Source organism: Ipomoea nil, unplaced genomic scaffold (genome assembly GCF_001879475.1).
Source record: "Ipomoea nil cultivar Tokyo-kokei standard unplaced genomic scaffold, Asagao_1.1 scaffold3172, whole genome shotgun sequence".
Lineage (NCBI taxonomy): Eukaryota > Viridiplantae > Streptophyta > Magnoliopsida > Solanales > Convolvulaceae > Ipomoea > Ipomoea nil.
Genome location: NW_017619600.1, coordinates 2510950 through 2526159, shown reverse-complemented (window position 1 = coordinate 2526159; position 15210 = coordinate 2510950). Strand labels below are relative to the sequence as shown.

The 15210-nt window shown below is 32.0% G+C and overlaps 3 protein-coding genes across 4 annotated transcripts in view; 2 read left to right on the top strand and 1 right to left on the bottom strand.

The window, feature by feature from the left end:
- LOC109168126 (putative late blight resistance protein homolog R1A-4) overlaps window positions 1-15210 on the top strand; it is an 82642-nt gene that overhangs the window by 42972 nt on the left and 24460 nt on the right. The gene's annotated exons all lie outside the window — the stretch shown is intronic.
- On the bottom strand, window positions 1251-3412 carry LOC109168128. The gene is made up of 4 exons (XM_019317176.1): window positions 3331-3412; window positions 1781-2356; window positions 1530-1609; window positions 1251-1321 (listed from the first exon to the last, which is right to left on the bottom strand). Exons 1-4 carry the CDS (start codon window positions 3364-3366, stop codon window positions 1282-1284), a joined length of 732 nt encoding a protein of 243 aa, XP_019172721.1. The 5' UTR covers window positions 3367-3412; the 3' UTR covers window positions 1251-1281.
- On the top strand, window positions 11328-14912 carry LOC109168127. Of its 2 annotated transcripts, XM_019317174.1 has the most exons (4): window positions 11328-11418; window positions 11522-11600; window positions 12135-12324; window positions 13022-14912. In XM_019317174.1, the coding sequence occupies exons 3-4, from the start codon at window positions 12150-12152 to the stop codon at window positions 14422-14424; spliced, it is 1578 nt and encodes a 525-aa protein (XP_019172719.1). In that variant the 5' UTR covers window positions 11328-11418; window positions 11522-11600; window positions 12135-12149; the 3' UTR covers window positions 14425-14912. The 2 variants fall into 2 exon arrangements, with proteins under 2 accessions (XP_019172719.1, XP_019172720.1); XM_019317175.1 differs by lacking the exons at window positions 11328-11418; window positions 11522-11600 and having other exon boundaries at window positions 12119-12324.

Genomic DNA, 15210 nt, shown 5'->3' with positions numbered 1-15210 from the left:
CGCAAAGAGCCAAAGACGGTTTGCCCTACCAATTTCTCAAAAAAAAAAATGCTTCTTTTGCTCTTAATTTTAGTTTTTTTTTTTTTTTTTTTTTTTTTTTTTTTTTTTTTTTTTTATGTATTTAGATGGTTTCAACAATATTTTAAACAATTTTATAGTCACTTAAATAAATAGTTTGTGAGAATAAACGATGAAAACCTTGTGTTATTAGTGAATTTTGATAATTTTTAATTTTTAATTTTTTTTATATTTAAAAAAATAAATAAAAAAATCGGCCCCTAGGCGCCTTAGGATGGAGCACCTAATGTGGTTTGCAACCTTTATATATATATATATATATATATATATATATATATATATATATATATACACACACACACATGCATACATATTGTTCAAGTATAATAAAAACAATATGTAATAATGTAATAAAATAATAATAATAATAATAATAAGGGAAAAGTGCATTTTTCGTCCCTAAGTTATAGGGTAATTGTAGGATTCGTCCCTAAGTGTTGTAAATACCCACTTTTCATCCCTAAGTTATAAGCTATGATGCAATTTTCGTCCTTTTTCTAACAGAGGTGTTAAGTGACTATTTAATGTAAGGGTAATTCTGTCCAAACACATTTAGGCTCATTATTAATTTAATATTTCCCTAATTATACTCTTTCCCTAATTATACTCTTGTACTCTTGCGTAGACTGGGTCATTTCTTTTATCATTTTTTCATATTTTAAACATGCAAAATTTATGATGTTAAAAATTGTTTTTGAGATGCTCCGGCTTGTAAGTACACAAAAATTTTAAAACAACACTCAAGACTTTCAATAAATATAATATTGATTTCTTTCAATATATTGAAGTGTTGGTAGTTTTCAACACAAAAGACTTTCAAAATTAAAGTGATTCACAAAAATCATTCCAGAACTTACCTATTAACTACTTAGCTTGCCAAGCACCTTGTGCTCAGATGGCATGTAGTGACCTCTCCCATGTGGGAAGTCATGAGATCGAGCCTCAGTGGAGGCGTTGTTGACTCTTTGTGCTTCATTAGGTTGAGAAAGTATATTTGAACAGATACTACAATGTAATAGAGTCAGTAGCATTCAAAAAAAAAAAAAAAAACTACTTAGCTTGTATTAAATATTGGTTGCATTACAAAAAATAAAAATAAAAAATTCAAGATCTAAGCAGCCTTCTAAACCTACATACTAATTGATGCTATAAAGCATCATCTTCATTTATGTTGTTTGGTCTTTCTTGGTGCACAACCTTGACTCAATTTTCTTTTTCTTGGTGACTTTCCAACTGTCTGTGATGGAGTTGTTTCTCTATGTATCTGTGTGCATTGGGGACCAAGGAGTTATGTTCTGCAAACAAGGAATTAGATAATTGTAGTGCATTGAAAATCAAAGTTTTTGCAAATTTACATATTATCTTTAAAGAAAAAGAAAAATTTAAGAGTATTGACCAACCAATTCATCCTGCAAAGCATTAGAGATTATCATTTCAATGACATTATCATTTGGAACAAACCATGCAACAGCACCAGGGGGCTGGACTTAAACATTAGCAACTTCAACAGCAAGTGGTTCAACTTCAGCAGCTATATTAGCCACAGGGTGTTCAACTTCAACTTCAGTAGCAACAGGGTGTTCAACTTCAACTTCGGCAGGGGGTTCAACATCATTTTGCCTCTATTGAGAAAGTGTAATAAATGATAATGAAATTGTCGATATAGAAAACATAATGTAAAGACAAATACAAGTGTAATTACCTGGTTTTTGCAGCTACGCTTGTTATGGCCATATTGTCCACAAATTGAACACTTCTTTTTCTCACCCTTTCTTGATAACTTGCTAATTAGCTTATCACCCACAATAGATTCATTCTCAATAGGATCTCTCTTCCTTAGTTTTTTTGGTCTGCCTGGTTGCACTTTATACTTGGGTGGTAGTGGTGGTTTTTGGCCAGTTTTTGTCCATAAATCTGAGGGATGAATTGGCATTATTGCTGGTTTATAACTCCTCATATATGCTTCCACAGTATAGCAATGATGGACATAATCTTCAGGTACTTCCCCTTTTGTTCTAATTGCTGCAATGGCATGACTACAAGGGATTCCATTAAGATCCCACCTCCTACAACTGCAACATCTTTGATTCAAATTTACCTTGTAAGTCTTAAAAAAGCCAGAAATGTCTTCAACTTGGTAGTTGTCATCATTTGCTTTGTATGCTATCAAATCACCAGTGTGTGCCTTGTTTTGTTCAAGAATTTTTATGATTTTAGGGCATATTTTCATTACACTTCCCTTCATTTTGTCTCTGTTCTTCTGCATCCTAGACATTAGGTAAATTCTCAAGCTCTCACACATTGTTAGTATGTACTTATCCCTTGCATGACGAATGGAGCTGTTAAATGACTCACACAAATTATTCAGCAGCATGTCAGACTTTAGATAATCAGAAAAATATGCCCTGCAAAAGTGTCTTGGTTCCCTATCTAATATCCATTGGGCAGCTTTTGGATTTAATAATCTCAAACCTTCCAAGTGCTTTTGAAATTCACTTTCTGTAGTTGATCTACAAGCAGCCCAAAAATTCTGCTTCATGACTTGACCACCATATCCATCCTTGCTGAAATTAGCATGGAGATGCCTCACACAATGCCTATGTTCTATATATGGAAATAACTCTTCAAAAGCAGGTACTAATCCCTTTTGTTTATCAGAAATAAAGGTCCATCCAATGGGGTTTTGAGAAATATGAAGATCACCATCTAATAACTCAAGAAACCACTTCCAAGTTTCGTTTAACTCACCTTCAACCACAGCAAATGCAATTGGGTACATGTTGTTATTAGCATCTACTCCAACTGCACTTAATAATTGTCCTCCCTTTTGATTTCCCTTCAAATGGCATCCATCTACACCAATTAAGGGCCTACATCCATTTAAAAACCCTTCTTTACATGCACCATAACATATATACAGCCTCTTGAATCTACTCCTACCCTCCATTGAATAAGTGTTGTCCAAAATTAACTTCACAGTAGTGCCAGGGTTAGTTTTCTTAAGTTCTTCACAATAATCCAACAACAAATTATACTGATGATTTTGAGAACCAGTTACTAGCAACTTTGCCTTTTGCTTGGCCCTAAATGACTGAAATTTTGAAATATTGCATCTAAACTTTTTCTTCACATGCCTTTGGAATTGAACTCTGCCCCATTCCTCATTTAATTTGAATTCATCCTTATAATATTTGGCAAGAAATCCAGATTTAATCAGTTGATTGTCATGTTGTTCACCACAACTATGATTGAGCCTATATGTTTTAATGGTAAAAGGACAATTTTCATTGCTCCTAGAACCAAATATAACCCAGTCACAATTTACATCCCTACATTTTGCTCTAACTCTCCTAGGCTCATTCTTCACAAAGTAGACATCCTTTTTTCTCAATGCTTCATACCTTTCAACTGCCCACTTAAACTCCTTGTTATCTTTAAAAATCATTCCTTCTTGAAATTGAAAATCCTCCAAGTTGAATTTTGATTCACTAAAAACTAAACTAGAATTACTCCCTTCCTCCACATCAGAATTTGAACTAATACTCCTTAATTCATCTTCAGAATCAACACAATCTACTTCATTTATTTGGGCAATTGAACTACCAAATTCCTCTACAACATTTGTAGCTGCACTATCAGCAACATTACCATGTTCATCTTCACTTGAAAACTGAGAATCATCAAATTCACCATCTAATGATGTTGATTTTTCATTCTCAGAATTACAGTTACCCCCTTCACCACTATGTCCTTCATGTGAATCTAACAAACCAAAAGACTCGGTTAAAAAAAAAAAACAAACAAACAAACCAAAATATATTTTACAATTAAACAAGTACAACACTAATCAACATTAAATAATGAAGACAAACAAAGAATAACAAATATACTATTCTGGTTTTATTCATACGTGGATCCAATATTTTTTTGATTACATAAACTAATTCATAAAAATTTCAAAACCCTAAACATGAAACTATTAAACAAATAACAAGAACTAATATTTTACCCAACAATCAATTAAACAAATACACAAAATTTTCAATTATATAAACTAATTTGTAAAATATTTAGAATCTAAATGCAAAACAATTAAACAAATATGGAGTAACATGAACTAACATTTAACCCAACAAGCAAACAAACAAAAACTAAGCCCTAAACATTAAAACAAAATAACGAAATTAAAGAAAAATATGCCTTGCAAAATTAACGAGAAATTGAATTGCTTAAACCTTCGAAAATTAACAAAGGGGAAGAACTTACACGGTAGAGTTCCCTTCCAGCCAAGTAATCGCCGATTAATCATCGAGAAATTTTTAGAATGCTTCATCTCTTGACCATCAATTTTGTGTGTTTGAAATATGAAAAAATAGTAGCGTGAACTGTGAAGTGGAAGAGTCAGTGTTGAAAACCTACGCAAGAGTATAATTAGGGAAATATTAAATTAATAATGAGCCTAAATGTGTTTGGACAGAATTACCCTTACATTAAACAGTCACTTAACACCTCTGTTAGAAAAAGGATGAAAATTGCATCATAGCTTATAACTTAGGGATGAAAAGTGGGTATTTACAACACTTAGGGACGAATCCTACAATTACCCTATAACTTAGGGACGAAAAATGCACTTTTCCCTATTAATAATATAATAATAATTAAAAAAACTATATACAAAATAAAATTAAAATTAAAAAAAAAAAAGAAAAAAAAAAAAAAGACAAAGTGGAACCATGAGCTCCCCTTTGTAAATGATGTGGGATCATTTTGATCCCACTTCGAAAATGTTTGGCAAGAGGAGCTCTGAGCAATGTTCCTCTTCCAAACATAATTGATTGCCCATCAACGTGGGCAAGTATTGAGAATCCAAAATGTTCTTATTTAGGAAACCTTAGCTTAATGGCTTATTATTTTAGTTTTTCTTTTAAGAAAACATTTTACAAACAATGATAAATAAATTTTTCAAAGTTATAACACCACATGTGTACATCTAGACATTAGCTATTAATTTGAGCAATTATTTACACAAATTCATGCAATGATAACATTAAAATAAATAAACGATCCAAACCATATCTTTAATTGTACTATATAATATTTGATGTTCTAATTTAAATAATTATATATCTATTCAAATATTCTTAATATATTACAACAAATCTATTTCATGCATCGCACGGGTGAAAATAGTAGTTAAAATTAAATAAAAATATATATGAAGAAGAAGAAGAAGAAGACAAAGGGCTCCCATTTGTAAATGATGTGGGATCATTTTTATCCCACATTGAAAATGTTAGGAAAGATGAGCTCTTTAGGTCCTCTATATATAAGGGGAACAATGCTCCTCTTACAAACATAATTGCTTGCCCATTAATGTGGGCAAGTATTAAGAAGCCAAAAAAACTCTTATTTAAGAAGTCTTAGCTTAATGACTTTTTATTTTAGTTTTTTTTTTTAAATTATTATTTATTATTAGGGGGGTTTGAGTAAGATTAACCCAAAATATCTATGTGTTGTTTTTGTTTTTAGCAGTTTGGAGTAAAATTGCTTAGTTATTAAATAATATTTCTTTTGATAAAATTTATGGTATCTAGGTTAAAATTCCTATTCTATTATTATAAAATAGTGTAATACAATTCTATTCTAATCTATACTATATATAAAAACAAAATCCTGAACTTTCCGCCCGAATCCTAAAAAATATCTCTTTCTTGGGTTTAGGTTAAAAACTTTGCGAAGGCATAACTTTTGACTCGGTTGTCTGTTTTGGACAATTTTTTTTTCAAATCGCGTATTTTTTCGAGATCTACCTACCGCAAACAGCCAAAGGCGGTTTGCCCTACCAATTTCTCAAAAAATGCTTCTTTTGCTCTTAATTTTAGTTTTTTATTTTTATTTTTATTTTTATGTAGTTAGATGGTTTCAACAATATTTTAACCAATTTTATAGCCACTTAAATAAATAGTTTGTAAGAAAAAACGATGAGAACCTTATGTTATTAGTGAATTTTGATAATTTTTTTTTACATTTAAAAATAAATAAAAAAATCGACGCCAAGGCGCCTCGGAGGGGCGCCTAATGTGTTTTGCAAACTTTATATATATATATATATATATATATATATATATATATATATATATATATATATATATATATATGTATATATATATATGTATATGTATATATATATATATTGTTCAAGTATAATAAAAACCATATGTAATAATAATAATAATAATAATAATAATAATAATAATAATAATAATAATAATAATAATAATAATAATAATAATAATAATCCAAACAACACTACATACAAAATAAAATGTTAGGAAAGATGAGCTCTTGAGGTCCTCTATATAAGGGGAGCAATGCTCCTCTTACAAACATAATTGCTTGCCCATTAATGTGGGCAAGTATTAAGAAGCCAAAAAACTCTTATTTAAGAAGTCTTAGCTTAATGACTTTTTATTTTTGTTTTTTTTTTTATTTATAATTTATTATTAGGGGGGCTTGAGAAAGATTAACCCAAAATATCTGTGTGTTGTTTTTGTTTTTAGCAGTTTGGAGTAAAATTGCTGAGTTATTAAATAATATGTGTTTTGATAAAATTTATGGTATTTTGATTAAAGACAAAATGTTAAAATGACAAATTTGTTAAAATATTGGCAAATTTATCAATAATCAAACAATGTCATTATCTAATAATTATTATGCAATTTAACAAATTAATTATATAGATATAAAAGTTCGTTTGGAAAGTAAGAAAATAATTTGTGGAAAATGAGTTATTTTTCAGGAAACATTTTTCTTTTTAATTTTTGGTTGCACATCAGAAAATTGGCTAAAAGAAAATTTATATTATTATTGTTATCTTTTTTTTTTTTTTGAAAATATTATTATTGTTATCTATCTACACTATATATAAAAACAAAATCTTGAACTTTAACTTTCGGCCCAATTCCTAAAAAATCTATATTCCTAATAAAATATATTGTTTTCTACTTTTCTCATTCTTACTATAATTATGGGTTAAAATTCTATTCTAATATGGTAAAATTGTGTAATACAATTCGTATTATAATCTATACTATATATAAAAAACAAAATCCTGAACTTTAACTTCCCGCCCAACTCCTAAAAAATCTCTCTTCCTAATAAAATATATTATTTTCTACTTTCTCATTCGTACTATAATTCTGAGTTAAAATTCTATTCAAATATTGTAAAATTGTGTAATACAATTCGTATTATAATCTATATCTATACTATAAAAACAAAATCCTGAACTTTAACTTCCCGCCCAATTCCTAATAAAATATATTGTTTTCTACTTTCTCATTCGTACTATAATTCTGGGTTAAAATTCTATTCAAATATTGTAGAATTTTGTAATACAATTCATGTTATAATCTATACTATATATAAAAACAAAATCCTGAACTTTAACTTCCCGCCCAATTCCTAAAAAATCTCTATTCCTAATAAAATATATTGTTTTCTACTTTTCTCATTCGTACTATAATTATGGGTTAAAATTCTATTCTAATATTGTAAAATTGTGTAATACAATTCGTATTATAATCCATACTTCTATACTATATATAAAAACAAAATCCTGAACTTTAACTTCCCGCCCAATTACTAAAAAATCTCTATATATAATAAAATATATTCTTTTATACTTTTCTCATTCGTACTATAATTCTGGGTTAAAATTTTATTCTAATATTGTAAAATTGTGTAATACAATTCGTATTATAAACCATACTTCTATACTATATATCTATCTATACTATATATAAAAACAAAATCCTGAACTTTAACTTCCCGCGCCCAATTCCTAAAAAACTCTATATTCCTAATAAAATTTATTGTTTTCTACTTTTATCATTCGTACTATAATTCTGGGTTAAAATTCTATTCGAATATTGTAAAATCGTGTAATACAATTCGTATTATAATCTATACTATATATAAAAACAAAATCCTGAACTTTAACTTCCCACCCAATTCCTAAAAAATCTCTATTCCTAATAAAATATATTGTTTTCTACTTTTCTCATTCGTACTATAATTATGGGTTAAAATTCTATTCTAATATTGTAAAATTGTGTAATACAATTCGTATTATGATCTATACTATATATAAAAACAAAATCCTGAACTTTAACTTCCCGCCCAATTCCTAATAAAATATATTGTTTTCTACTTTCTCATTCGTACTATAATTCTGGGTTAAAATTCTATTCAAATATTGTAAAATTGTGTAATACAATACATATTATAATCTATACTATATATAAAAACAAAATCCTGAACTTTAACTTCCCGCCCAATTCCTAAAAAATCGCTCCGCTAGCTGCGGCTATGAAGGCCGGAATTGGCCTTCTCCGCAGCCGCCTAGCCGGCTTAACCGGCGATTAATTTTTTTTTTTTTTTTTTTTTTTTGGGAAAATGGCACTTCTTCCCCCTAAGTTATATACTTATAGCACTTTTCCCCCCTGAATTATTCAAGTGGCTGTTTTCCCCCCTGAAATGTTAAATAGACATATTTACCCTTAAAATAAATATTTCACTTATTTTCCTTCTCCGACAAATTATGACCATAATTTGGTTCAAACCAAACAAACACTATAGCAACCAAACCGAAATATTCCAATTACAATTTAGAATCGAAACTTGATATTTAGAGTTTATTAAAATCGCGAACCGGAATGGACGGTTCATGTTCCGAACTGAAAAAATAAAATTCATTTATTTTTGAATTTAGAATATTTAAAATAAAAAATAAAATTTTAAAATAAAGACGATTCAAAATCGCGAATCGGATCCAGAACCGCCGATTCACGGTTCAAGATCCAATTTTTTTGATTCATAATTTTAATAAATTGAAATCCAAATATTAGGTTCTAGATCTGAATCATAACCGGAAATTTTTAATTCAATTGCTATAGTGTTCGGTTCAGTTTGATCCGAACCGTGATCATCCCTACGTATACGCGATAATTTGTTGGAGAAGTAAAATAAATAAAATGTTTACTTTAAGGGTAGAAATGTCAATTTAATATATCAGGGGGGAAAAACCACCACTTTTAGAATAATTGAGGGGGCTAATGTGCTTACCTAAATAATTGAGGGGAAAAAAGGGCTATAAGTATATAACTCAGGGGGAAAAAGTGCCATTTTCCCTTTTTTTTTTTTTTTAAAGTTGTAATGTGTCAAAAGTTCGGCAATGCATAACTTTTGACTCAGTTGTCTGTTTTGGATAATTTTTTTTTAAAATCCCGTATTTTTTCGAGATCTATCCACCGCAAACTTCCGTAGGAGGTTTGGCCCACCAATTTCTCAAAAAAAAAAAAACTTCATTAAGTAGTTTCTAAGAAAAAACTCTGAGAACCTTATGTTTTATTAATGAATTTTTAAAATTTTTAATTAAAAAAATTGTCTCGTGCATTATTTAATAATCTCTCTTTCTAATTGGTCAAATTATTTAATTATGGTAAATTAGGGAATAATTAATGATGGTAATAGAAATCCTAGAAGAATATAGAATGAAAGAATATTTAATTATTCTTATATTATTATTGTGACTCCCACGGAATACAATACAAGAATATTTAATTATGGTTATATATATATATATATATATATATATATATATATATATATATAGAGAGAGAGAGAGAGAGAGAGAGAGAGAGAGAGAGAGAGAGAGAAAAGGAGTCGCGGTGATATTTGTTTGGGATGTTGCTTCTAGTGAAATAGCATCTTTGCTCTTGATGGGAGGCAGGACAGCGCATTCCAGATTTTCTATACCACTCCCTTTGAACGAAGATTTCACGTGCAATATATTGCAATGCATTGACCTTGCTGAGCTTATAATAATGAGTAAATTGATAATATGTGATGAAGCATTGATGACACACAAACTCTGTTTTGAGGCTTTTGATAAAATCATGAGGGATCTATTGAGGTTTTTCATACCGGGTAGTGCTGAAAAGACTTTTGGTGGAAAGACAATAGTTTTGGGCGGCAATTTTAGACATATCCTGCCTGTTATTCCAAAAACAGCAAGACCAGTAGTTGTCGGAGCAACTATTAATTCTTCGTACTTGTGGACAAATTGCAAGGTATTAAGGTTCACAAATAACTTGAAACTACGGACCTTAGTTTTAGAGGAAGATATACAGACGGTTGATTGGTTTTCAAAATGGATTGCAGATATCGAATATGGGATTGCAGGGTTATAAACGGCAGTTTATTTGAGATCGATATTCTGGCACGGTTTTTGTTGAAGTGTGGACACGATCACGATCACGATCACGATCCCATAGCAACTATAGTGGAAAGCACATTCCCGAGCTCGAGATATGAAATGCTTGATGAGTCACAGCTAGAAGGCCGAGCGATCCTCTCGCCGACTTTAGATGTCGTTGATCAAACTAATCAGTACATATGCGACATGAATACTGCAGAAGGACAAACATATTTAATTTGTAACTCTTTGTGTAAGACAGAATCAGACAATGAAAATCTATCAGAAGTACACACTCCTGAATTTTTAAATAGTTTGAGATTGTCGAGTCTTCCTAATCATTCATCATTCATTGACATTAAAGATCGGTGCACCTGTTATGTTATTGCGGAATATAGTCCACTCTCTTGGTATTTGTAATGGGACGCGGCTCATCATCACAAGATTGGCAAATCACATTTGCCTAATTTATAAAAATCTTAACAATGATATATAAAATCTCTAAAATTACAGCAACGCATGCGTACATCTACATATTAGCTATTAATTTGAGCAATTATCAAGTAATGATAGCATCAACAAACATAAACGATCCAAACCATATTTTCAATTGCACTATATAATATTTGATGTTATAATTTAAATAATTATATAACGACCCAAATATTCTTAATATATTATAACTAATTCATTTCGTGCAACGCACGGGTGAAAATACTAGTTTTAAATAATAAATAGCACCCAGACGGTCACATTTCGGGTCGAAGTGGTTTTTAGGATTTTCGGCCAACAATAGGCTGCTGTTGTAGGAAAAACCGACGCCTATTTTCTTTGGCAATAAAAACTAAAATAGCCCTACCCTAGCGATTGACCATTTGACCACCACTCCCCCCCTCCCTCCCCCAACAAAAAAAAAAAAGGCACTCTTCTCTGCTATCTCCCAAAAAAGAAGCCCTAGTGATTGACGCGCAGCTCCGGAGGTTATGCCTCCCAGCGATTGACGACGGTGGCGTGAGGGTAGGTGTTGCAACAACGTTATCTCTTCAGCGTGAGATTAGAAACTTCTGGTGCTGCAGCGTGAGGTTAGTTTCTGTCTTAGAGCATCACGTACTGAAACTTCTGGTGTTGGTGTAGGCTAATAATTTCTTGGTTGTGACTAATAATTTCTTGGTTTGTGCATGGCAGCACCACACCTACTTCTGGTGCTGTTGTTTTGGCCGCCGGCAACTACGACTAACTGATACTCCTGCTTAACTGCCACAAGGTATATATATATTTTCTTTTCTCTTCTTTTATTTTTTTTAATTTTTTTAATTTTTTAATTTTTTAATTTTTATTTTTTTTTATTTTTATTTTATTTTTTTTTATTTTTTTTTACATATTTTTAGTGCGAGTGAGTGTTCAAGCACTATCTAAATAATATTAGTTTTTCATTCTTTTCTGATATGCTTCTCTGTGTTCCTTGCCCCTCTTCTTGCAGTGAATAATGAATCAGTAGGTAAACTTTTTAAACCCAGAAAAGTTTATCATCAAGTCATAATTAAGAGTATAATTACCCAAAGTCACCATCGGTAGATTGCAGTATATATTATTATTGTCAAAACAATCTGCAAAATACAGTGTTTGATTTGATACATTGTCAAAACAAGAATATTATTACCAATATCATAAAATTGCTTATAATAAGTCTAATTTTCCCATAAATTTATAATAATGTTGTTGTTTCTAAATGCATCCATCTTCATTTGTCCATATCTCATATGATATATACTTCAATTAAAGTTTCATAACTTTACAGATTGATTGTGCTGCAATGGGAGATACTGATCGTAGCTGGATGTATGGGAAACGCAATACGTTTGAATATATGCAAGGGGTTGAAAATTTTCTAAAATATGCTGAAGAAAATAAAAGTAAAAATGCTGAAGAATTTCTAGTGTGCCCCTGTTGTGATTGTAAGAATCTGAGGAAATTTCGTAATTCTGAACATAGTTATCACGGCGTCGCCTAGGCGTCGCCTTGGCGTCCTGTCGGTGGAGACAGGACGCCTGGAGGCTTCGCCTCGCCTGAAATGGTGAGGCGAGCTCCGGCGTCGGCCAGGCGTCCCAGGCGACACCTTTGGACGCCGATCCGGCGTCCAAACCCAAATACCCGACCCATTTTATTTTATTTAAAAAAAATGGTAGAATAGAGAAGAGAGAGAAGAAGAAACCCATTGCCCTCCCACTGCCGTCGCCGTCCCACCGCCGTGACTGGTGAATCTTCTTCGGTCTTCTTGTTTCTCCATTTTCTTTGGTGCTGAGAGGTTTTTTTTTTTCGGCGGAGGCCTTATAGTTTACCAGTCATCACTTGCCCATTGTTTCTTTTTGGTTTATATTTAGCAGAGGGGCTGGGCAGATGGGACAGGGCAGTGGGCAGATGGGACAGGGCAGTGGGCAGACTGGCAGAGGCATTGAAGCCAGTGCTTACTGTCTCCCACTAGCTTGTATATTATATACGGAGTATATATATATATATATATATATATATATATATATATATATATATATATATATATATATATATATATATATATATATATAATTTTTTAACTTGTCGCCTAGGCGGGCGCCTTGTCGCCTAGGCGACAAGGCGGTCGGGGGCGCCGCGACTTAGCAGGGGGCCATGATAACTATGGTTCTGAACAAGTGAAGAGTCATTTAATATGCCGTGGGTTTAAGAAAGTTTATAACCGGTGGATATGGCATGGAGAATGTGTACTTCCTAGTACAAGCACGAGTGATAATAGGATAGGCCATGATGAAGAGAATGATGATACTGAAAAGAATGTAGACACCGAGGAAAATGGAGAGAATGATCGAATAGATGAACTCATGTGTGATATTCAAGGAAATTTTAGTGAAGTGCCTAATGTATTTGAAAGCTTGTTTGTTGATTCAGAAAAACCTTTGTTCTTTGGGTGTAGTAGATTTACAAAGTTATCTGCTGTGTTAAAATTATATAAATTAAAAGCAGAGAATGGATGGAGTGATAAGAGCTTTACGCAGTTATTAGAACTTTTAAAAGACATGCTTCCTGATGATAATGAGCTTCCTATTTCAACTTATGAGGCAAAGAAAATGTTGTGTCCGTTGGGTATGGAGATTAAGAAAATACATGCATGTCCTAATGATTGTGTACTCTATTGGAAAGAGTACAGTGATTTACATGTGTGTCCAAAGTGTGGGGCATCACGTTACAAAAGAAAGAGTGTTGATGATGGGTGCAGGGGTAAGAAAGGCCCTCCGGCGAAGGTGTTAAGGTATTTACCAATAATTCCAAGGATCAAACGTTTGTTTGCAAATCCAATTGATGCGAAATATTTGCAATGGCATGCTAAAGGGAGAAAAAATGATGGAAAATTAAGACACCCAGCCGATTCTTCTCAATGGAGGAACATTGATAGAGCATTTCCTGAATTTGGTAATGAAAACAGGAATCTTAGGCTTGGGTTATGCATCGGTGGAATGAACCCCCATGGTAACATTAATAGTCGACATAACACTTGGCCGGTTCTTTTGGTTGCTTACAATCTTCCTCCTTGGTTGTGTTTGAAGCGCAAGTACATCATGCTGTCATTGCTTATTTCAGGGCCTAAACAACCAGATGACATAGATGTGTACTTAGCACCACTTGTGGAAGATTTAAAAATGTTGTGGAACGAAGGTGTGAAGGTGTTTGATGCATATAGTAAAACAAACTTCACTTTGCGAGCCATGGTATTTTGCACAATAAATGATTTTTCAACATATGATAACTTGTCAGGCTATAATACTAAAGGAGCGAAGGCATGCCCTATTTGTGAAGATGAAACAAGTGATCTTTGGGTGAGCAGCAGTAAAAAAAATGTCCTCATGAATCATCGGATCTTTCTCCCTATTGGTCATCCTTATCGAAAGAAGATAAAGTGTTTTAATGGAAAAGCTGAGACACGAGTTGCCCGCTTTCCATTATCAGGGCGTGCGGTCTATGAAAGAGTTAAAAATCTTAATGTTGATTTGGGCAAAACATCTAAACCTGCTGAAAATAATCTTTGGAAAAAAAAGTAGTCAATATTTTGGGATCTACCATATTGGGAGCATTTATCTGTTCGACATTGTCTTGATTTGATGGATGTGGAGAAAAATGTTTATGACAGTATTGTTGGGACATTATTGAATATCCAGGGTAAGACTAAAGATGACATTAAAGCTAGAAAAGATATGGTAGAAATGGGAATACGAGATAAGTTAGCACCGCAAGAATCAGGAAAACAAACATACTTACCTCCAGTTTGTTATATTATGTCTGAAAAAGAGAAAAAAAGCTTTTGTGGATGTTTGAATGATGTGAAGGTTCCCAAAGGTTACTCATCCAATATTAAAAAACTTGTTTCAATGAAGGATTTGAAGTTGGTTCGTATGAAGTCTCATGATTGCCATATTTTAATGCAGCACATGTTACCCGTGGCTATTCGAAATGTTTTACCAAAACATGTTAGGCATGCCATTATAAAGCTTTGTTTCTTTTTCAATGTTATTTGTAGTAAAGTTGTTGATATTGAGGTATTGGATGATTTGCAGGCAGAAGTGGTAGTGACTCTATGTCAATTTGAAATGTATTTCCCTCCTTCATTTTTTGACATTATGGTGCACTTAATTGTTCATTTGGTGAGAGAAATTAAGATGTGTGGTCCAGTGTTTTTAAGATGTATGTATCCGTTTGAGAGATTCATGAGGATACTGAAAGGATATGTGAAAAATCAGATTCGACCAGAAGGTAGTATCATTGAAAGTTATGTTGATGAGGAGGTGATTGAGTTTTGTACGGATTATTTGGCAAATGTTGAATCCATC

Excerpts from the sequence above, each read along its gene's own strand:
- LOC109168128 (XM_019317176.1), bottom strand. The coding sequence starts at position 3,366 with ATGAAAATTGTCCTTTTACCATTAAAACATATAGGC. Across the intron at positions 2,357-3,330 it reads TACCATTAAAACATATAGGC|CTAATGTCTAGGATGCAGAA; the intron begins TCAATCATAGTT and ends TTGAGAATTTAC. Across the intron at positions 1,610-1,780 it reads AGCGTAGCTGCAAAAACCAG|CTGCTGAAGTTGAACCACTT; the intron begins GTAATTACACTT and ends TGGCTAATATAG.
- LOC109168127 (XM_019317174.1), top strand. The coding sequence starts at position 12,150 with ATGGGAGATACTGATCGTAGCTGGATGTATGGGAAACGCAATACGTTT. Across the intron at positions 12,325-13,021 it reads GAAATTTCGTAATTCTGAAC|AAGTGAAGAGTCATTTAATA; the intron begins ATAGTTATCACG and ends ATGGTTCTGAAC.